This window comes from Melospiza georgiana, chromosome 20 (genome assembly GCF_028018845.1).
Source record: "Melospiza georgiana isolate bMelGeo1 chromosome 20, bMelGeo1.pri, whole genome shotgun sequence".
NCBI lineage: Eukaryota > Metazoa > Chordata > Aves > Passeriformes > Passerellidae > Melospiza > Melospiza georgiana.
Window position 1 is genome coordinate 9,184,297 of NC_080449.1, and position 21,639 is coordinate 9,205,935.

Below are 21,639 nucleotides of genomic sequence, written 5' to 3' on the forward strand. Positions count from 1 at the left end.
AGGGCAGGATAAAGAGCACAACTTTCCACAAACCTTGTCCAGCACATGTCCCCATCCACACACTGGGTCTGGTCTGTCCAGGCCCTGGTACCCTGTGGGGAGAGCAGGGGGGCCCAGCTGTGCTGGAGCTGCCCCACAGGCCTGGCTGGTGTGGAGAAACCAGGGCTGGTGTGGCACATGGGGGCTGTGGATGCTGGGAGGAGAGCAGGGGTGTCACAGTGGATGGGACCCTGGTGTGTGTGTGTGTGTGTTGAGGTTCTCCATGCAGAGAGGCTGGAGGACAGGGAGCCCATCCCTGGGGAGCCCCTGCACTAGAGCCATCCTCCTGTCTGCTTCCAGAGGGCTGGAGCCAAGGACAGGGCTTCCAAGAATTGATGTCATGTGTGTGCTCTCCTGGCCTCCAGTGGCTTTGCCAGAAGAACAATCTGGGAGATCTCCCACAAGAAACATCTTTCATTTTCTCACTGTTGGCCTTCACTGGTTCTTTTTAAAGGAAAAGAAATTTCCAGACTGAGTTGATGCCTGCAGTTCCCTCTTGCTTTGCCCCTGTCCCAGTGAGTAGCTGCAGTAGCTCCAGGAGAACAAACGAAGCCTTTCCAACACAGATTTCATACAGATCATTCCTGAGTGCTGGAGGGTTTCTTGCCAGCCAGGGTAGAGCTCCTCTGTCAGTGTGCAAGTGCATGTAGCTTTGAGTGGATTTTTAAAAATTTTCTTTCTTCAGTGGTGCCATGAGATCCTTTATGGTACCAGTGTGTGATCAAGGAAGGTTGAGCCAAAGTTAAATCAACCCATTGCTCACCTGGCTGAGTCTCTTTTTAGAAATCTGGAACACAAACCCAATTTTTGCATGTTCCTATGAGGACTCTCACCATAAAATGCACGGGAATCCTTTCCTTCTTTGCTTCTCTTATCAACAGATGTTCTACCAGCGCTGGGATTAAATATGGAAAGGTATTGTGCGATGACAGATGAGTTTTCTGTTAAGAGACAAATTTCAAAGCTATTATTTGTATCTATCCATTCCCCTCTCTCTCTGACAAACACAAAAAGCGGTGAAGATGACAAAGAGCTACTGCCATGAGCCTGCAGAGATATGAGGAGGAAGGAAACTTCAAGCTTTCTGATAGATGTGGCAATGAAATGGAGACAGAAATTCTGGACTCTGTGTGAACTTGATGAGCAATCTGGCTGCTGTTGGATGGAATCAGCTTTAAGACTTGCTGTCATTTTGAATCTTTTACATTCCCCAGTGTGTTACAAATGCAAGGCTTCTCGTAGGTTGCTGATATTATGTTCTACTGCACAGCTTAATATGATTTCAGCCCCCTGTGCTTGGATGAGGCTTCTCAAGACTCCATTGGGTTTAATTTCTCTGGAATTTTCTTGGACTGAGCAATTTCCTTTGGTTTGGCCTCCAGCCCAGACAAGCAGCAGCTGCAGGGCTCTCACAGGGCCATGCCCCTCAGCCAGGGACTGGCCTCAGGCTACTGAAGGACAAGGCTGTGGAGGCTGCCCCGCTCCAGCCCAGAGCCAATCCTGGCCCATGGCATTGGCACACACACCTGCACTGGTGGCTTTATAAAGGCAGCCCTCCAGCTGGGACTTTCCCCTCAGGGCTGCTCTCACCATGGCTCGCTGGCACATCCTGGCCTTGGCCCTGTGCTCCTACCTCGGGGTAGCCTGGGCTGCCACAGTAAGTCCAAAGCTGGCTTTACACCCTCAGGCTGGAGGTTTTCTGCTCCTGCCATTTGTCTTTGGGCCTGTGGGGGAATTGCTGCTGCCTCTCTGCTCCCAAGGGCACCTGCAGGACACCTGCACAGGCACAGCTCCAGTGGCACCTGGGGGCTTTCCACAAGGCACCAAGGGCACGGATGGGGAGGGTGGGATGGCAATGGGTGGCAGTGTGGGAAGCCAGGGTTATGAAGGGCAGAGCAATGGATTTTCTCTTCTCCATGGTGCCTCCTGTAGCTGGGTGTGGTGCTCACTGAGGGCGGATTTGTGGAAGGAGAGAGCAAGAAACTGGGACTCTTTGGGGGCTACGTTGACATCTTCAGAGGGATCCCCTTTGCTGCCCCTCCAAAGACTCTGGAAGACCCCCAACCTCATCCTGGCTGGGATGGTAAGGTCCAAATTCTGAATGCCTTTGGTTTGGGGCTTTATTCTTGCTTCTCTTTCTTTTAGTTGGTTTTTCTCAAACTAAAGATGTTCTTGCCTGCTTTCATCAACTAAGCACGGCCAAAAAAAATCTCTGTCTCCTGAAGGATCTGAGAGTCTGTGTCTAAATGTTCCCAAGAAACTCAAGTAACCCTGGGAAGTAACAAAACTCAGGCATGGCACCTGCATCTGCCTTCCCTATGCCTTGGCTGTCCAGAGCTGGTTCAAAAGGGAAAGTCTCCCAGTTTGTCACTCCCTCATACCAGGCACAGTGGCTGGGAAGGCTTTGCTGCCACTTGCACTGGACTCACAGAGGAAAGGATGGGTGAGCACACAACTTCCAACCAGAAAATGGAGCTGATGCCCTTAACTGGTCATCCCTCTTTTCATTCAGGAACTCTGAAGGCAAAGGAATTCAAAAAACGCTGCATGCAGTTGAAGCTGACACAGACCGATGTCCGTGGGAGTGAGGACTGTCTCTACCTGAACATCTGGGTCCCTCAAGGGAGAAGACAGGGTATGAGGCTAGAAGGGACCTGGGATGGGCTTTCCCACCTGCCTTGTGTGCACAGATTGTGCTGCAGCCTCTCTCAGCAGTTCTGTTCCATAGTGGGCAGGTGCTGAGCAGTGACTTTCAGGGGGAAAGGTGGGGACTGTGTCAGACAATGTCCTAACTCACCTTCACCCTGTTGGGAGGGTCAGCCTCTTGAGCAGAGCAAGGATGTACTTGCAGAGCATCAAGTCAGCTCCTGCCCAGGGCAGGTGGAGCAGTGCTCAGGGAGGGGATGAGGGATGGAGGGGCAGCACTTCCCAGCTCAGTGGGGGCTCACTCTGCTCCTGTTCCCCTCCTCCCAGTCTCTACCAAGCTGCCTGTGATGGTTTATATCTATGGCGGTGCCTTCCTGCTCGGAGGCAGCCAGGGAGCCAATTTCCTGGACAACTACCTGTACGATGGGGAGGAGATCGCCGTGCGGGGCAACGTCATTGTGGTGACCATCAACTACCGCGTGGGGCCGCTGGGCTTCCTGAGCACCGGCGACGAAAACCTGCCAGGTACCAGGGCCGATCCCTCGCTGGGACCCTGCCCCCGGTGCCCACTTGGGCAGCTTGGCTGTGCCCCTGCTCACTGCCGGGGGCTGTCTGTCCCTCAGGGAACTACGGGCTGAAGGACCAGCACATGGCCATTGCCTGGGTGAAGAGGAACATCAAGGCCTTTGGGGGTGACCCAGACAACATCACCATCTTTGGGGAATCGGCCGGTGCCGCCAGTGTCTCCCTGCAGGTGAGTTATCCTCGTTGGTTCTGATCAGAGCCCCTGCTCTGCCAGTGGGAGAGAGGCACCCCTTGGCACTCCTCTGCTTTCCTCCCCACTGCTGCCTCATTAATGTCCTGCCCTGGCCAGCCCAGCAATGCTCAGCCTCAGCGCTTTGTAGCTGCTCCTCTTCTTCAGCTTCATCCATCCCACCAGTGCAGCCACGTGTCCTGTGAAGAATCAGCCTCTACTTTCCATGTCCCCCTCCTCTGCTCCTCCTCTCAACATCTCACTTTTTAGCTTTAACTCCTGACACTGTTGAACACCACAAGACCTTGCAGCTTCCCCGGGACAGGTGAACACTCTGCAAGGCCATCCACCTGGTTTGGCAGGCCATGGTCTCCTCAGGAGTTTGTTCCCAAACCCCTCTTGTTTCCTTTTTTCCCCCCAGACGCTGTCCCCAAAGAACAAGGGCCTGTTCAAGAGAGCCATCAGCCAGAGCGGTGTTGGGCTGTGCAACTGGGCCATCCAGAGGGATCCGCTCGTCTGGGCCAAAAAGGTAACGTGCAAGTCATGATTGAAGGACTATAGAAACCAAAAAATTTTTTCCCTAAAGGAGAGCAGTGCTAGGAAGAAATTGGGCAGGAGCTGTGCCCAACAGCGCTGTGGAACTTTGCTGCTTTGAGATTAAAACCCCAGCTCTGCCTCTGAAAGAATAAGCCCTGCCTTTGGGAGCTAACACTAGGATGTTTCTCTCTCTCTTCTGCCACAGCTTGGAGAAAAGGTGGGCTGCTCCACAGACAACACCACCGTCTTGGCCAACTGCCTGCGCCACTCTAATCCCAAGGACTTGACTCTGTCCTACCACATGCAGTTCACTCACCTGCCCAGTAAGTTCCCCAGCCCATGATGTGGTCCATCAGCCACCCTGGGCTCCCCAAGTTCTTGGCAGGACTCTGGAGCAACTGCCAGGAGTGTTGAGGTGTTGCTTGTGCCCTTCAGAAAAGGGATATTATTGAGAGTCTTGCAGTCACCTTTCTGTGGGCAGATGCACATTGCATCTGATGCACACTGCCCACCATGCAATGGCAGCAGTGGCTGGATTATCCAGCGGTCCTGCCTTGGCCTCAGAGCAGCTGTTTTGGCTTCCTGTTCTATGAAAACAGCAAGAGCAATCCCAGAAAACAGCTTGTAAACAAACAAAAAAGATCCTACCCCTGCTATTTCTATTTGAGTCGCTGGGTGGAGTGCAGGAACGCTGCTGCTTTTGTGCTGGGGGGATTCCTTTCCCAAGAACATTCTCCTGGAGCTTCTGGTCACAAACCACAGCGTTTAGCCTTGGTCAGAACAGAGAGTGGCCAAAACACTGCTGTGCAACTGCACACTCTGGGGCTGGCTGTCCTGACAATCAGACAGCATGGCCAGGTGGGATGAGAAGTTCAGTTCTTTCCTATCTTTAGCTGGGTTTTTCAGAAAGGATTTGAAGGAGGAGAGGATTTGTGGATGATAGCAGGTGGTATGTGGCTGGCAGACCTCTTGCTCTTCTCCTTCAGCCATAGTCATGAGGTTTACCCTGCATCTGGGTGACCTCGTGCCCATGCTGAAGTCACTGCTCAAGCTGTCATTCACGTCACCTTGTTCTTTCCTGAGCTCTTTGACTCATGAGATATGCCAGAACACAAATCTGTGTTTCCTCCTTACAGGCCACCTTACAGACCCCACTCTTGTCTCTTGCAGTGCCCTTTGCGCACACCCTTGCCTTCTCCCCAGTTGTGGATGGCGATTTCCTCCCAGACGTGCCAGAGAAGCTCTTTGCCAACGCTGCTGACATCGATTACCTGGCCGGGGTCAACAACATGGACGGGCACATCTTTGCTGGTGTGGATGTACCCGCCATCAACCGCCCGCTGGTGAAGGTCACTGCGTGAGTGACAGAGCCCTTAGAACCCTCAGCAGGAGACATCTGCTCTTCAGAGTAGCTCCCAAGCCCCAAGGAGTCAGACCTGAGTGGACAGGGCACAGCCTTCCACACAGGATGTCACTCCAAGCCTGGGTGCCCAAGTCTTTTGTTGCGGAGTCCAGAGCCTTCAAGAGAAAGGACCAGGCAAGAGCCCTGCCCTGCCTGAAGCTGCTGCTCAGTCATTAATTCATATCATTTGTCTTTTCAGTGACCAGGTGTACAATTTGATCAAAGGCCTCACCGTGGACAGGGGTGAGGCTGGAGCCAACGCCACCTACAACATCTACACACAGAGCTGGGGTGACAAACCCGAGCAGGAGGTCGTGAAGAAGACAGTGGTGGACCTGACCACTGACTACGTCTTCCTGATTCCCACACAGGTGGCACTGGACCTGCACCTGCAGAATGCCAAGTGAGCAGCTCAGCCCTGGGGGTGTTGCACATGGGGCAGGGTGAGGGTGAGAATTGGAAATGGAAGTTAAAAATGGCCTCAGGATGTTTTCTCCTGAAACCACCCTAAGTGAGGTGATGCATGTGAGCATCTTCCAAGGCTGAATCTGTGGCCCTGACGGTGTTTGGTGTGTTGGTTGGTTTTTCTGCTTTCTCCTTGCTGAGGCAGTCTCTTTGATTTCCCAGGAGTGGCAAGACCTACAGCTACGTGTTCTCTGAGCCGTCCCGCATGCCCGTCTACCCCCGCTGGGTTGGGGCAGACCATATGGATGACCTGCAGTACGTGTTTGGGAAGCCCTTTGCCACCCCTCTGGGCTACCGGCCCAAGCACAGGACTCTCTCAAAGGCCATGATTGCTTACTGGACCAACTTTGCCAGGAGTGGGTGAGTGATTCCCATTCCACATTTGGGGCTTGATGCAGCCCTTCAGGCTGCTGGTTTTGTCCAGGAAGTTTTCAGGTCATTCACAAAATCAGAGTGTTTCGTGTCTGTATTTCTTATTCCTGAATCCTGATGTTGGTACAGAAGTTAAGTCCCTTTGTGAAGCTGGGATGATACCAGTGGGGATGGAGGGAAGAGACTGCAGGTTGTGCACTCATTCCTGGCAGATAGAATTCCTATGGTTTTTCTCACTGTCAGATTCTCTCCTTTCCTTTTACTTAAAGCCTGACTTGAGCAGACAGTGTTCCTGCCAAAAACTTCAAAACTGAGCCTCTTTGTTTTTTTTTTCCCCCAGTGATCCCAACATTGGCCATTCGGACGTGCCTGTTTCCTGGCCAGCCTACACCGACGAGAGCAAGTACTACCTGGATATCAACCACAAGATGAACAAGGACTCTGTGAAGCAGAACCTGAGGTCCCGCTTTGTGACCTTCTGGAACTCGGTCTATTTGAAGCTGCCGCAGGTTGCTGACATCTCCCAGTCGGAGTTAATGTTGTGAAGCTAAGAAAGAAACACCTTTTAGAGATCATTAAAGGATTTCTTGTAGCTGAGTGTCTCCGTTTCTCTGTTTTTTGTGTCTCTGTGTTGGCTGTGACAGAGTTTTCTTGCTAATGTCAAGGACAGGCAGGATGGAACATCCTGAGGGCAGCGCGTGTTCCCTGGCTGTGACTGTCAGTCCTGGCCAAGCTGTCCTTGCGGCAAATTACGTTCTCACCCTCACCTTCATACCCTTCATCTGCCACCTTTTGTGGCTTTAAACATTGCTGAGACGAAAGCTGAAGTTCTTAGGGAGCAAAACCTCATTTCAGTGAGAATTAACACCACACTCCTTGCACGATCAGAGAAATGTAGATGTACGTGCGAGCATTTGCTCTGCTCAGAATTGTCCAGGCAGCACAGGGACAAAACAACACACGGGGGAGGTGATTCTGTGTTTGTTTACGGCCACAAGCCGGGCTGAGGAGCCCCAGCAGGACAGGACGAGCTCAGACCGCCCTCAGGCCTCGCCCTCCCCTCAGGCCCAGCCCGGCCCGGCCGGAACCGCGGTGCGGCGGAACCTTCGTGCCGCGGTGCGCGGGGCGGCGCCGGGAGGGAGCGGCGCGCAGCGATGGCGGCGGCGCGGCAGCGGGGCCCGCGGGGCTCGGCCGTGCTGGAGCTGCCCCGCAAGCCGCGCCTGGTCTGCGTGGAGTACCCAGGGCTCGTCCGGGACGTCGGGGCCATGCTGCGGACGCTGGGAGGAGAGCAGGGGGTGTCGCGGGTGAGGGGGGTCGGGGAGTGTGGGGGCTCGCTGGGCTGAGAGTGAGGGGCGGTGAGACCGGCCCTGGGCAAGGGGATGGGGCGAGAGGGGGCCGGGACCGGGGCTGGGGCTGGGGCTGGGGAGAGCCTCCATGTGGGATCCTCTGTGTGAGCCGTTCCAGCCCAGCGTGTCCCCAGCCGGGGCCCGTGGGTGGTTTGGGGGTGATGCCGCTTCCCTGCTGTCCCCGAGCAGGCATTCAGGCGGTGTGCAGTGAAATCATGGAGTCATAGAAGCGTTTGAAAGGTTCCATAAAGTTCATTCAATTCCACCCTCTTGCTGTGGGCAGGGACACCTTCCACTAGACCAGCTTGCTCCAGCCTGTCCTTCTGGGGATGAAGCAGCCACAGCTTCTCTGGGCAGCCTGTGCCAGGGCCTCCCCAGCCTTATAGGGAAGAATTCCTTCCTCATATCCAGGATATTATATTTTTAATTTATTTTTCCTGGTATCCAGGATGTGAATGGCTGCACACCCCTGCGATGTGGGGCAGGGATGATTCCCCTGGGGCTGTGTGAGGGGCACAGCTGGTGCCCACAGCAGCCTGTGGGGCTGGGGGCTGGCACAGGAGCACGGGGCTGTGGGGGTGACATGCTGACAGGGGCTGTGCCCCCCTTGCTGACAGATCTACGCCGACCCTGCCAAAAGGCTGGAGCTGTATTTCCGCCCCAAGGACCCCTACTGCCACCCCGTGTGTGCCAACCGCTTCCCCACCTCCACCATGCTGCTCAGGGTCACCAGGAGGAGCAGGAAGAAGCAGCAGTTGGACCCCGAGGAGCAAATCCAGCCAGAAGTGCAGTTTGAGATGGAGATTCTTGGGATTGTCACCACTGTTTACAAATTTCAAGGTAACCCTTGTGATGTGGCTTAGAGATGAGTGTGTTTGCTGGGAAAGGGAAGTGTTTCCCCCCAAACAGTTGAGGGCTGGAAGGAAAATCAAACCTCCTTGCTGGATAAACCTTTGCATAAACTTGTCAGACTCCTGCTCCTGAAAATTGAGTGTGAGAGTTATTGTTGGATTCACAACAAACTTCACAGTGTTTTATCTTTTGTTTCTTACAGGAATGTCTGACTTCCAGTACCTGGCAATGCACTCTGGCCCTGATGGCAAGCAAACCTCCATGTATGACAAAGTCCTGATGCTCAAACCAGAGAAGGAAGAGTTTTTCAATAAAGATTTACCTCTTTACATCCCACCACCCATTTTCTCACGCCTGGACACTCCTGTGGACTATTTTTATCGCCCAGATATACAGCACAGGTCAGTGCCTTTCCTCATGATACATCTTTCATGTGTTTCACCCTTTTAATTTGCTGCCTTGTGCTGATTTGGCACAACAGAGGCAAAAAACCACCAGAAGGTGCCTGGCAGTGGCAACCTCAGCAAAATTCCACTTGAGGATTTGCCAGCTGAGGGGAGCTGGGCATGAGGTGAAGATGATGATGCCTCTCCTAGCTCACCTCACACAGCTCCTGCCTGCTTCCAGAGGGCTGGAGCCAAGGACAGGGTTTCCAAGAATTGATGCCATGTGTTCCTGTGCTTTCCTGGCCTCCAGTGGCTTTGCCAGAAGAACAGTCTGGGAGATCTCCCACAAGAAACATCTTTCATTTTCTCACTGTTGGCCTTCACTGGTTCTTTTTAAAGGAAAAGGAGTTTCCAGATTGAGTGGGTGCCTGCAGTTCCCTCTTGCTTTGCCCCTGTCCCAGGGAGTAGCTGCAGTAGCTCCAGGAGAGCAAATGCAGAGGGTGAAGCCTTTCCAACACAGATTTCATACAGATCATTCCTGAGTGCTGGAGGGTTTCCTGCCAGCCAGGGCAGAGCTCCTCTGTCAGTGTGCAAATTGATGTAGTTTAGAAGTTTTGGGATTTATTTAAATTTAAATTTTCTTTCTTCAGTGGTGCCATGAGAATCTTTTATAGTACCAGTGTGTGTGATCAAGGGAAGTTGAGCCAAAGTTAACCCAACCCAGCTGAGTCCCTTTTGTTTTCCCTGTTCCCTAGGGAGGGCTACAACAATCCCCAGGTGTCTGGTGAGAACCTGATTGGCCTCAGCAGGGCCCGGCGCCCACACAACGCCATCTTTGTCAACTTTGATGATGAGGAAATCCCAACTAAGCCCCTGGATGCTGCTGTACAGAACTGGAAGAAAGTGTGCACCAATCCTGTGGATAAGAAGGTGGAGGAAGAGCTGAGAAAGGTGTGTGCCTTATTCCTGGTCTCAGCACTGTCCTGGGGAGGAAAAAGTAGATTTTTCTCCCTAGAAATTCTTGGTGATTGTGAGTGACTGACACAAGTGTGAGTAGATGCTGCTGACACTGCTGTGTCTATTTCAGTTCTGCAAGTCAAGACTTGAATCTGTGGCTTAACTCTCATTAAGCCCTACAAGTTCTCACATCACCATCCAACAGCTTCTGTTGAGGGCCAAAGGCTCTGATATGGACCTGAGTGCACTTGGAAAGCTGCTCTGCCTTTGGGAACCCTTCCCACTGATGTGTGCCTGTCTGTGTGTCCTTCAGCTCTTTGGGAACCCTTCCCATTGATGTGTGCCTGTCTGTGTGTCCTTCAGCTCTTTGGGAACCCCTTCCCACTGATGTGTGCCTGTCTGTGTGTCCTTCAGCTCTTTGGGAACCCTTCCCACTGATGTGTGCCTGTCTGTGTGTCCTTCAGCTCTTTGGGAACCCTTTCCACTGATGTGTGCCTGTCTGTGTGTCCTTGCAGCTCTTTGGGAACCCTTCCCACTGATGTGTGCCTGTCTGTGTGTCCTTGCACCTCTTTGGGAACCCCTTCCCATTGATGTGTGCCTGTCTGTGTGTCCTTCAGCTCTTTGGGAACCCCTTCCCACCGATGTGTGCCTGTCTGTGTGTCCTTCAGCTCTTTGGGAACCCTTCCCACTGATGTGTGCCTGTCTGTGTGTCCTTCAGCTCTTTGGGAACCCTTCCCACTGATGTGTGCCTGTCTGTGTGTCCTTCAGCTCTTTGGGAACCCTTCCCACTGATGTGTGCCTGTCTGTGTGTCCTTGCAGCTCTTTGAGGTGCGTCCCGTGTGGTCTCGCAATGCAGTCAAAGCCAACATCAGTGTCCATCCAGACAAGCTGAAGGTGCTGCTGCCTTATTTGGCCTATTACATGGTGAGTGGTACTTCTGTGGGCATCACCCTGCTCTTCCTGGTCCTTTACCACTTCTGAGGTCCTGCCACTAAGGACCTGAGCTTAATTTAATGTCAAGAGAGGGGGGGAAGGAAATGCTTTAGAGCCAAAGTTGAAGCCAAGAAGGATTCAGTGGCTGTTTGCTCTACAGGTTTTAATCACCTCTGCAGGTCAGGACCCCCATCCCCCCCAAACAATTCTCTCAATGAGACATTTGAAAGGAATTACAATTGTTTGTCTACTCTGAGTTGGACTCACTGGAGAAGTACCAACAAGAGATTCTCAGGAGCTCAGAACAACAAAACAGTCATTACTGGGAACTTTGGAAAATCAGAAAAACTTTGGTCACTCCAAGTCACTGTTCACCTGGCAGTGGTAGCAGTTTTTCCACACAAGAACTTGGCTGTGACCTTGCAGGTTGGTTTGTAAAAGCACACAAATATTTGTGCTTTGATTGCCAAGTGTATAAATATATTTCAGTGTATAAATATTAGCATGGCAAGTGAGCAAAGAGCTGGTGAAACAAATATCTTTGGGCAATGAGGGAAAATATTAGAACTTTCCAAGGACCTTGCTACTGAAGGAAGTTGCAACACTGTGGTGCTTTTCTGTAACCATGTTCCCTCATGTGTTTGTGCAGTTAACAGGTCCTTGGAGAAGCTTGTGGGTTAGGTTTGGGTATGACCCCAGGAAACACCCTGAAGCAAAGATTTATCAAGTGCTGGACTTCCGAATTCGCTGTGGAATGAAATATGGTAAAAGGGCCCAACCCACAGAGCTGCTCTCTCTGCTTTCTGGTTAATCCTGGTAGTATTTTTCTTTTTATGTGTTTTTCAAACTCTTTTGCCATATTTCTGCTTTGATGAACTTGTCACCTTTTGAGCTCCTTACTTACTGTAGTTCTTTTTAAAATTCCTGTAATACTTTCTTTCATAGTATGCAATAGCTCTTTCCTCATTTGGCACATTCTAAACTCTGCCTTTCCTCCTCCATATGTTCCAAGCCCAAGTGGGTGTAGCAGAGCATCCTCCTCACTCAGGGGAGGCACCAAGCAGGAATTCTGGTGCTCACATAGCAGCTTTTCCTCAAGGACCTCAGCATTTCCTGCAGGATGCTGGTCTCAGACCTTGGATGTGGGGTTCCCTGTTTTGATTTCGCAAAGGACAAGTTGAGGAAAAGGAGTTTTTGATGCCATCTAATAAGTCCATGACAGAGCTGGGTTCCACTCGTTGATATCAGATCACATTTCCAAGTTAAAGGGTTTTGTTGATCTCTTCTCCCCACCCTGCTAAGACCAGCATATCCTCCAAGACCAGCCTGCCCTTCCCACACCAGTCCAGTCCTTGTGTTCCTGAGCTGGGGATATTCTGCAGAGTGCTTGCCCTCAGTTCATGACTGGATTTTGGTTTTCACCTCTAGGTTATGCTGCTACTGACATGCCTGTGAAAGCAAAACGGAGCACGTACAACTACAGCCTGCCCATCACTGTCAAGAAACAAGGTATGGGCCAGAAGGGCTGCTTGGCTCTTCTGCTTCTCTGTTTGCCCATCCCAGACACAGGTGGTGAAGCTGAGTTCCTGTGTTCTAGCTGAGCCAAAACTGGAGCTTGTGTTTTGGTTATAATATTGCTGCTGTTAAGCCAGAGAAAAATCTGCTGGGAAGTGTTGTGGGAGTCTGGCTGAGCCACAATGTCTGTTAGCAGGCAGGAGGGAGTTCTGCAAGCCACACTGGGAATTCAGAATTCACTGAGGTGCAGACAATAGGGGAGTTCTCTTTGCTGTGTCAAAAGAGAGTAGAAAAGGTTAAAATTGTGAACAAATGGGCTCTGGAAAAAGCTGCACAAGTCAGCACTTTTCCTGGGGCTGTCCAGTAACATCTCTAAAGAATGAGCAAAGCACATGCTCTGTTGCTGGTTGGTCTGGTTTTGTTGAATCAACAGAGAGAGGTGACAGTCCAATATGAAAGATGTCCCTCATTAGGACTCTTTGTTTTCCTTTCAGGAAGTCACACAGTCAGTGTCCACGACCTGAAACAGGGGCTGGGTTCAGCTGGTACATCTGGGGCAAAAAAGCCCCCCTCCAGCAGGTATAAGCTGAAGGTAAGCATGACTTTCTATGCCAAAATCTTGAATTATCTCAGTGAAATGGAGATGATTCTTGGCTTATCAGTCATCAGGGGATCAGCTGTGAGTGATTTAATGTGCTCAGGTTTACCTGGGAAGCTCCCAGTTGGATATGGCACTATGGAACACCACCTGAGTGTATTTTGTTACATGCTGCAAGGTGGGATTGCTGCTCATCTTAGATGTGAGGAGTATTTTGCTTAAGTTGATAAAACTGGAACTTCATGGGCAGCGCAGTGCAAAAAAATCACCATGTCTTTATGAGGTCATGCTGCAAAATCCAACAGGGTGGAATAAATAAATAAATGAGTCTTACCATTCCTTTTTTTTGCTAGAATGAAGCCCATGATGCACTGCTGGGCAGTGACAGGCTGCAGACAGAGCTGCAGGCTGGAGAGGTGAAGTGTTCTCTGCCCAGCAGTGCTGGTGTGACTGTGGCTGCAGGGACATTTTGGGGCATTCCTCATTCAGCTTTTATCTTCTGCCTTAAAACTTGTTTCTCTTGGAAGTACAATGTTCTTCAATCAGCCCATTAGAAGTACTTTCATTGCAGCATAACATGCACATGAATACTTTCCTTTTTTCCTTCTTTTAGGAATCTGTCTACATTTTCCGGGAAGGAGCCTTACCCCCTTACCGCCAGATGTTCTACCAGCTCTGTGACTTAAATGTGGAAAGGTACTGCACCCTGACAGCTGAGTCAGACAGATTTCAGAGCCTGTTGTTTATACCCTGTCCATTCACCCCTCTCCCCCTGAGCAGGAACATCAGAGGTGTTCAGTTGCTCAATAAAAACAGAAAAGTATTTTCACGCATGAACTTCCTTTCCCATCTGACAATTAACCTGGATAACCAACTGTGCTATTCCAGCTCAGTCAAGGGAAATGGAAGTGAAGCAGTGTGTCTCATTTGAAACTCACACCTGAGTGCAGAAGATTAAGGTTTCTTTCCCTTTTGCTCTCTTCAGCCTGCAGAAGATCATCCATCGGAATGACGGCACCGAGTCGGAGTGCACGGAGCGGGACGGGTGGTGCCTTGCCAAGACCAGTGATGACCTCAGGGACAGCATGTCCCTGATGATAAAGCAGATCATCAGATCCACCAGACCTGGTAAGGATGCTTTGAACATGAGGATGTTGTAGCTGGCACAGGTAGAGGTGTCCCTGCATCCTCTGTGTGTTCTTTGGGATGTAGCTCATTCCAGTGTGGGAGCTGAGGCTGCTGGCCTGCAGTGGGAATGTGAGGTGGCATTAGGGATGGCTGGGAGTTAAGGTTTTATATTTCATCTTCCCAGTATCAAAAGCCCTTCAGCTTTTAAATGTCTTTTGCACAGTGATAATCAAAATCTTCATTTTGTTGGTAGCATTTTACTTTTTATTGATATTATTGATTGACCAAGAAGTGAGAAAATTATTTCTTGATGATGCTGGGCCAACGCAATAATATCCCAGTGAATTGGGTCAGAATGAGGCAGGAGAGGAGGTACAGCACTGCAGCTCTGCTGCTGTTCTGCTCTCCTTCCTGGACTGTGGAGTTGGATTGCTCTGGGCTTCATCTGTTAAGATGAGCAATATTAGCTGTGCCCCTGAGGCTGCTGTGAACTCAATTGCAAATGCCCCCAGGCTGCACTGAGAGAAGCATCACAGTGTCTTTCTTTCTTCCCAATTGAAGCTCTTTTCTCAAATACAACAAGCAGTGAAGATGGCAAAGAGCAGCTGGCATATGAGTCTGGAGAGGATGAGGATGATGAAGAGGAGGAGGAAGAGGACTTCAAGCCTTCTGATGGGAGTGAAAATGAAATGGAGACAGAAATTCTGGACTATGTGTGAACTCAGTGAGCAGTGTGGCTGCTGTGGACAGAACTGTCTGCTCTTGCTCCTTGAGAGCCAAGGGTTCAGGGAAAGCAGAGCTTGTGCTAAGCTGATGATGTTCTCTGCACTGACTGCTGGTGGGCAACATTCTGGGTGTTTGGGAGCCACTGCTGCATTTTCAGAATTGCTGGCTGAGAAACCCTCCAGCATGCTCAAGAAACTCCCAAGAGCGAGCCCAGAATCCAAACCAGCTGGTAACACACCTGAACATGGGAGAAGCTGCATTCCCACATCTCTCCATGTGTGGGAGTGCACTCTCTCCAGGTTGGTGGCCATGTGGAAAATAGAAAAGGTGCCTGAGGAGATGCTGGGAGAAGAAACAATCAGTTCTCCTGGAGTCCCTAAGGCAGGTTCTGCCCTTCTGCTTGTCCAGAGGGAGTGAAAATACTGAGCCATGCCTTCAGCACTGAGCCTTGCTGGTCATCTTGGAAATAAAGCCAGCAAGAAAAGACACTTTCTAGCAGTGAATAATTCCCTTCCTGGGTGCAGTGTTTGTTGTCCTCATTACCTGATGCACTTCTCAGGTCTGTTTTGACTTCCCCAGCTAGCAAGTAACAAGCACTGAAGGCAGAGGGGCAGAGCTTCGGGTGCACAGAAGTTGGCCACTGCCAGCTGCATTGTTCCCACCAAAAGAAAGCCCCAAAACATTAAAGAGCTACTGGTATTTTCTAGTTCTTGTGCATTCCCCAGTGTGTTCTGAGCACACCTGAAAGCCAAGCTCTTTTAAAAAACAAGTTAAGACCTCCTCTTCTCCTCCACTGGGGAGGCCCTGTTACAGTTGCTTTCAAAGCTGTTACTTGTAACAAAAGTGGTAAAACCCAACAAATTATAATTGGAAGTGCAACAGTTTCAAATCACAGGTTCAAAGGAATGAGGCTCATTTCAAAATTGAGCCCTGGTCCCTCAGCCAAAACACCAATTTGTCAAAATAAAGTTCAACCCCCAGAGTGAACATAAAGTATGAACTCCCCCACAGTCAGGCCCATCCCTCTTTCCCCAGGAAGCTGCTGGCATTTTGGGGAAGGAGAACAGGACAAGCCCTGCCTTGGGGCAGAGACATTTGAGCATCAGTATTTTATTGCAAAGACTAATTACATTGCTGTGTACAAGTCACACCGGGCAGTGTGCTCCTTCATTGAAGTGGTACAAAATACACAGGGTACAGCCAGTCCCCCCGCTGGGAGGGGAGGGGACAGTGCCAGGGTGGGCAGGCACGGAGCAGAGGGGTGGCGCTGGTGCCCAGGGGAAGGGGCTTTGGGCAGGGGGGAGGCAGGAGGCTGCCCGTGCGTCAGGGAGCCAGGAGCTCCCATCATGTGCACCATGGGCAGCGCTGCCCGAGGGGCCGCGGGGCGGGAGGAGCTCCGTGCCAGCCACGCTCACACCCAAGCAGCCTCTTCCTCACCAGCCCCAGCCCCTGGAGGGTGCTCCCTGTCCTGGAGCAGGGGAAGGCACCACAACCACCTGGGAACGCTGACGGGTGGGAAACTGAAAAGATCTGCTGGAATGACGAGCTTAAAAAACAGAGATGGAGGCAGGAGCAACAAAAGGTCCCCCTTTGGTTAGTGTTTCCTACAATGGTTAAAACAGGCATCTCTGCCCCTGCTCGAGCAATTAGTGGTAGAGAATTTGGGAGGGGGGGCTGGCAGGGTCTGCACCCCGTGAGCACAGCACAGCAATGCTGCTGCTGCTGCCAGCGTCCCTCCCAGCAGCCTTAAATACCAGGGGGGGCACAGGACAGGGACTGGGCTGCAGGGCAGGGGAAGGCTGGATTAGTAAAATGTACAAGTTTACCTCTTCTATTTACAACCAATAAATACTGAAAAAAAAAATCAGTAAACTTTTTTGTTTTATACAAAAAAAAAAGTCTCATTGCTGCTTCTCCCATGGTCAGTGTTTGAAAAAGTCCGGTTAAAGCCCAAGGTGAGTGGCACTTTCTGTGGGTCAGGCAGTGGCAGCTGGGGCACCTGGAGCACCTTGAGCTCTCTGGCCCCTCTGTGCCCACACAGACCCAAAGTCTCTATTTACACAGTTTCACACAGAACTTTGCTCTCCTCCTCCTCAGGCTGGCAGCGCCGGGGGCACGGCCTGAAGCTCCCCCTTGGCAGAAGAGACACTGGCATTTGATCTTTGGTGCAAGTTTGAAGTGGCCCAGTCCAGCTGGAGGATGTGCTGGATCCAGAGAAGAGCGAGACCACGGAGGCTTCCAGCTGGGGAGAGCACGAGGCACCCACTCCATCGTGGCATGGCCACAGGCTCCTCCACGGGGCTCAGCACTGGTGCAGGGCTGCATCCTTCCAGCTCACTCCCAGCCCAGGGCATCCATGGCTTCTCCAAGGGAAGGACAAGGACAGGCAGAGCTGTGCGGTGGTGGCAACGCCAGTGATCCCAGGGAGGACAGACGTGGAGGTAACACTGGGAAAGCTGGGAAGGAGGCTTGGCAGCCCCTTCCAGAGTGATGGTGGTAGCTCCTGCTCTGCTTTGTCACAGCCCCTCTGCAAGTCACTGCTCCTCGGCTCGCTTAGACACAAGGCACCTACGGCAGAGGCGGGCTCCAGCTCTGGGCTGGCCGGGCTGGCCGAGTGTCGCACCGTGGAAGGTTAAAAAAAACGAAACAAAACAAAAAAATAGACAAATCCCCCCCCATTGCTGCCTTCCTGTGTAGAAAAAAAGACCTGATTGGAACGGGGGCTTGTGCAGAGAGAGGCAGAGGTTGACACCAGTTGCCCAACTCTCAGCTCTGGGTGCGGAAGGAGGTGCACGGCCATCGCCCGTGGGTGAGGGTCACTCCTCTGCCCTGCAGGGTGGCACAAGGAGTGGCCACAGCCAAGCCCGGAGCAGCTGCCCCCAAGGCCCCGTCGGTGATGGGTGGCAGTGGGGCTGAGGCTAGAAGATGCCCTTGGCGATCTTCAGCCCTTTCTGCTTCATCCTGGGTAGGGTGGAGCTGGAGCCGTGCTTGATCTTCACCCCCTTGGAGAAGCCCCGCTTCTTGAGCACAAAGTCATAGTTGGCAGCGGAGTTCATGGCGTAGAAGACGTTGGCATTGTCGGGGATCTTCAGCTCTGGAAGTGAACAAGGATGAGGGTCAGTCAGGTGCCCTTTCCTTGAAAAGGGACCAGAGCAGGGCTAAGGTTTGTCCCCAGGTGCTGGATGCCTCTTGCTGTCACCTCTCATCCCAGCTCCAGCCTGGTGCTGCCCAGGAAAGCCCCCACAGCCCAGCACACACACACACCTCTCTCCTCCGAGATGATCTGGACAAGCTCATAGTCTTCAGGCCGGTCCCCATCCAGGTTGTGTTTGGCCATGGCCTTGCGAATAACCACGGGGGTCTTGTCCTGGCTCGTCACCTGCGAGCACAGAGTGCTGTGAGCTCAGAACACTGCTAAAGCCTCCTCCAAAACGTGCCATGCCCGCATCCAACCAGCACAAGCCACCCACCCCTCCCTGGGGACATCACTAACCAGGATGCTCTTGTACATGTTGCCGTTGTCCACAGCCAGGCTGACTCGGATGATGCAACAGTCGTCGACCTGCTGGTTGTAGAGGGGCAGCGAGAGTGAGGAGTAGCTGGAGATGCCGGAGACCGAGCGCTTGTGAGTGCGGGAGGCCGTCACCGGCGTGGAGGAGACGGAGGAGGAGGAGGCACTGCTGGAGCCTGAGCCGATGCCTGACGTGTCCAGGGAAGAGAGGGAGGTGGATTCCCAGAACTGGAGGGCAGGGAGGAGAGGGGATGCGGAGGACACAGTGGGTTTAGCTTCTCCATCGGCCACAGACGGGGCGTACCAGCGCTGGGGGAGGGAGGCCAGAGGGATCTCACTGACCTGTGACAACGGGGGACCGACACAGCTACAGCCACCGGAGGCACCAGAGCCTTGCCGTGCTGCCGGAGCAGCCCCCGGGCCCCCCGCCTGCTCCCCCAGCCCCAGCGCCAGGCAGAGGTGGGACAGTCCCCACAGCATGGCCACAGTGGCCCTGGGACCCTTGGACCCCGAAAGCTGCCACGTACCTTCTTCTCCTGGCAGTCAGGGGACTCTGGGATGAAGCTGATGTTGATCTCCTCCACGTCAGAGCTGCTGGAGCCGGCAGAGGTGACACTCACTGAGTCAGTGGCGTCCCCACTGCACAGGTACTGCCCACACTTGAGCTGGTCGAAGGATTTCGAGTGGGAGCTGCCGCTGGCACAGGGCTCCGTGCTTGGTGGCTGCCGGCTGCCAGGAGAGAGGTGGGGCAGGTGAGAAGGGAGCAGGTGAGGCTGCATTTGGCTGGCAGGACAGTGGCCATGCCCGCCTGGTCCCCTGCAATGTCCAGCCAGAGATGCCCCACGCTGGCCCCACCTCCCACCAGGGACTCACTCGCTCCATCTCTTGATGATGCCCGTGTTCTTCTTGGCCTTCAGCGTGTTGCTGGCTGACTCTGACAGCGGCTCAATCTCACACGACAGCCCATAGCTGGGAGGGGAGAGAGGAGGGTTTGAGCTCCCTGTGCTGCCACCAAGTGTGAGGGAGGCAGAGCAGAGAGGGGAGCAGGGGGCAGCTGCTGCTGTCAGAGGAAACGAGTGGTGGGACCTCCCTCTCACTCACCTCTCGGCCTCACTGAGCCTCTCCAGGCTGTGGAACCACTCCACAAACTGGTCCTCCTGTGTGAAGCTGTAGTTGTTGCAGGCTGACTGGAGCAGCTTGATCTGCGCAATCACTTCGAACTCCTGCAGCAAAGGGAAGCCATGAGACCAGAATGCCCTCCCACAAAAGTGAAGGACACAAAGGAAAAAAGGAGAGGGATCAAGCCCAAAGTGACTGGCACAGCCTGGGATTGCAGCAGGCCAGCCCTGCTGTGCAGCTGCCAGGGCAAAGCTCTCACCTTCCTTCTCTTCTCAAAGTTGATCAGCCCACCCTGGAAAAGAAAGAGATGAAGGTCAGGATGGAGCAGACAGAAGAATATTGCTCCCTCCTCTATCTCTATATTGCTGCCACAGCAACGTGAGTAACCCTGCTGAGAAACAGTAGCCCATTTCCTTGGGAGAGAGGTGGATGGGCAGTGTTGGATATGGGATGTGGGATACAGGATGTGCAGTGTGGGATACAGGATGTCGTGTGGGACACAGGACACAGCCTTCCTTTTACCAGCCCAGGCTCTGGGGGAAAGGGGAGGACAGGCAGGAGGTACATACATCCAGGAAATCCTTCATGGCCGTGTCCAGCATCACCAGGTCTGTCAGGAAGGTGCCAAGGTAGGGAATGGTGCCCTGCATCACACCCTGTGGGGACAGAAGGGACAGAGGGGTCAGCAGAGCTGGGATCGGCCTGGGCAGCTGCTGGGAAGGGGCACAGGGACAGCCCTGCCACACTCACCATCTCTCGCTGCTGCTGCTGCCGCTTCTGAGCCCTCTTTGGGTTGATCTCCAAGGTGGCAAACTTGGATGTGCCCTCCTGGATGGTGGGGAGAGTTGGGATCAGCACAGGTGGGAAATGGCACTAATACCTGTTAGCTAAAATTCACACCCATTTTCATTTATATGACTTCAATTGTAGGAAAGAGGAGGGAATGAAAGCTTTTTCATGGCTCACAGAGAGGAGAGCCTTGGTGGACAGGAACTGCTGCTCTCATTTCTGTACAAATGCCTCCCTAATGGGATGTGTTGTTACCTTCTGCATTTTGTTTCTTCTCAGTCCCTAAACCAGAGCTAGGCTGGGATCTGTGGAGAAGTTCCACATGGAATAAGGACACTTTTGCTGCAGCCTTTCACCAACTCCACCACCCCACCTGGAATCAAGAGGACTTTGCACTGGACTGTTAACACGCAGCTGCCTCTGGGGACAAGCTGTCACCTGGTGCTCTGGATCCCATCCCAGTGCTTATCTGTTCCCTGAATTGATTTGCCAGCTCCAAGCAGTAAGTTTTGGGTGGAGAAACAGAAATTCCAGCCTTGGTCTGAAATCCCTGCCTGCTCCCCAGACTCAGCACACCCTGCCTGCACCCATAACTGTGACTCCGGCAGCTCTGCCAGGGCTTCATGCCTGTGGCTGGCACGCCATGGAAAGCTGAGCTGCCTGCCAGGAACAGGGCAATGAGGGTTCTCCCTCCCCCTACCTTGATGAGAAGCTCCCGGCTCAGCGAGTGGTTGTTCTCGTCGGAGAAGATCTCGGAGAGCTCGTGGAATGTGCGGAAGCTCTCCCTGCACAGGGGAACAAGGGGAAAAGTCAGCAATGCTGCCATGGTGGGGTTTCCTCCTTGGGCTCTCTTCTGCTCACCCCAATGACCCCAGTTGTGCTCAGCTCCAGCTGGGCCTTGCTGTTTGGGAGCTATTCCAAGGTGTTTCACACAGAAGGGTGAGGTGCTTTTATTTCCTCACCCTCCTGAAATCCCTGACACCTTACACTGGCCCCTGGGTTTTGGGCGCACTCCAAGAGGCAGTGCTGGAGCTGAGGTGATCCCATAGACACATCCAAGTGCCACAGCACATTATTCCCCTTGAAAGCAGCCCTGCAGGAGCTCCTTACCTCAGGACCTCATCCCAGGTTTTCTTGAGCCGGTGCACGGCGTTGCACTGCAGGGCAGAGAGGATGGCTCGGAGGGAGGAGAAGTTTTTCAGGATGCGGCACTCCTGAGGGCAGACAAAGAGAGAACAGGATTGGGGTTAAAAAAAAGCTGGAGGATCTGCTGGCATTCCAGCAGGGGAAGAAGCTCATCCCTGGGGTGGAGGTGGGAGGGGAGCTGTCCTACCCGAGCCACTTCGATCCACCGCTCCACCACCTTGGCCCTCTGCTGTGGCTTCAGGGACCTGTCCCCGAGACAAGTGGCAATGACACAGTTGGCCACGCTGTTGAACTGGGAGACCGTGGCACGGATGGTGGGGGCCAGGTGCTCTTTGCCCTTCTTGTCCCTCTGGGACCAGATGCAGCCCAGGCAGTGGTAAGGCACCACTTTCTTGAACAGCTCCTGGAAGATGAAGGG

At 52.8% G+C, this 21,639-nt stretch overlaps 3 protein-coding genes across 7 annotated transcripts in view; 2 read left to right on the forward strand and 1 right to left on the reverse strand.

The window, feature by feature from the left end:
• The first annotated feature begins 1,615 nt into the window (after window positions 1–1,615).
• LOC131091785 (bile salt-activated lipase-like) lies at window positions 1,616–6,807 on the forward strand. Its single transcript, XM_058038041.1, has 11 exons — window positions 1,616–1,696; window positions 1,972–2,122; window positions 2,552–2,674; window positions 3,013–3,210; window positions 3,309–3,439; window positions 3,861–3,968; window positions 4,182–4,299; window positions 5,147–5,333; window positions 5,578–5,781; window positions 6,006–6,203; window positions 6,556–6,807. The coding sequence occupies exons 1-11, from the start codon at window positions 1,631–1,633 to the stop codon at window positions 6,758–6,760; spliced, it is 1,689 nt and encodes a 562-aa protein (XP_057894024.1). The 5' UTR covers window positions 1,616–1,630; the 3' UTR covers window positions 6,761–6,807.
• A 562-nt stretch (window positions 6,808–7,369) lies between these two features.
• GTF3C5 (general transcription factor IIIC subunit 5) lies at window positions 7,370–15,142 on the forward strand. Its single transcript, XM_058038052.1, has 11 exons — window positions 7,370–7,519; window positions 8,179–8,401; window positions 8,616–8,814; window positions 9,555–9,750; window positions 10,576–10,680; window positions 11,339–11,453; window positions 12,118–12,198; window positions 12,699–12,796; window positions 13,416–13,498; window positions 13,788–13,930; window positions 14,492–15,142. Exons 1-11 carry the CDS (start codon window positions 7,370–7,372, stop codon window positions 14,647–14,649), a joined length of 1,551 nt encoding a protein of 516 aa, XP_057894035.1. The 3' UTR covers window positions 14,650–15,142.
• Window positions 14,664–21,639, reverse strand: part of RALGDS (ral guanine nucleotide dissociation stimulator) — a 57,297-nt gene continuing 50,321 nt past the window's right edge. For 2 of the 5 annotated variants that reach the window (XM_058038047.1, XM_058038046.1), the window contains exons 7-18: window positions 21,409–21,624; window positions 21,186–21,289; window positions 20,776–20,860; window positions 20,037–20,114; window positions 19,856–19,942; window positions 19,546–19,578; window positions 19,269–19,390; window positions 19,041–19,136; window positions 18,695–18,896; window positions 18,150–18,509; window positions 17,921–18,035; window positions 14,664–17,750 (exon numbers count right to left, since the gene is read on the reverse strand). In XM_058038047.1, the coding sequence (XP_057894030.1) occupies window positions 17,575–17,750; window positions 17,921–18,035; window positions 18,150–18,509; window positions 18,695–18,896; window positions 19,041–19,136; window positions 19,269–19,390; window positions 19,546–19,578; window positions 19,856–19,942; window positions 20,037–20,114; window positions 20,776–20,860; window positions 21,186–21,289; window positions 21,409–21,624 (1,674 nt within the window). In that variant the 3' untranslated portion in view covers window positions 14,664–17,574. The remainder of the gene's footprint in view (window positions 17,751–17,920; window positions 18,036–18,149; window positions 18,510–18,694; window positions 18,897–19,040; window positions 19,137–19,268; window positions 19,391–19,545; window positions 19,579–19,855; window positions 19,943–20,036; window positions 20,115–20,775; window positions 20,861–21,185; window positions 21,290–21,408; window positions 21,625–21,639) is intronic. The other 3 variants (XM_058038048.1, XM_058038051.1, XM_058038049.1) reach the window with 3 other exon arrangements.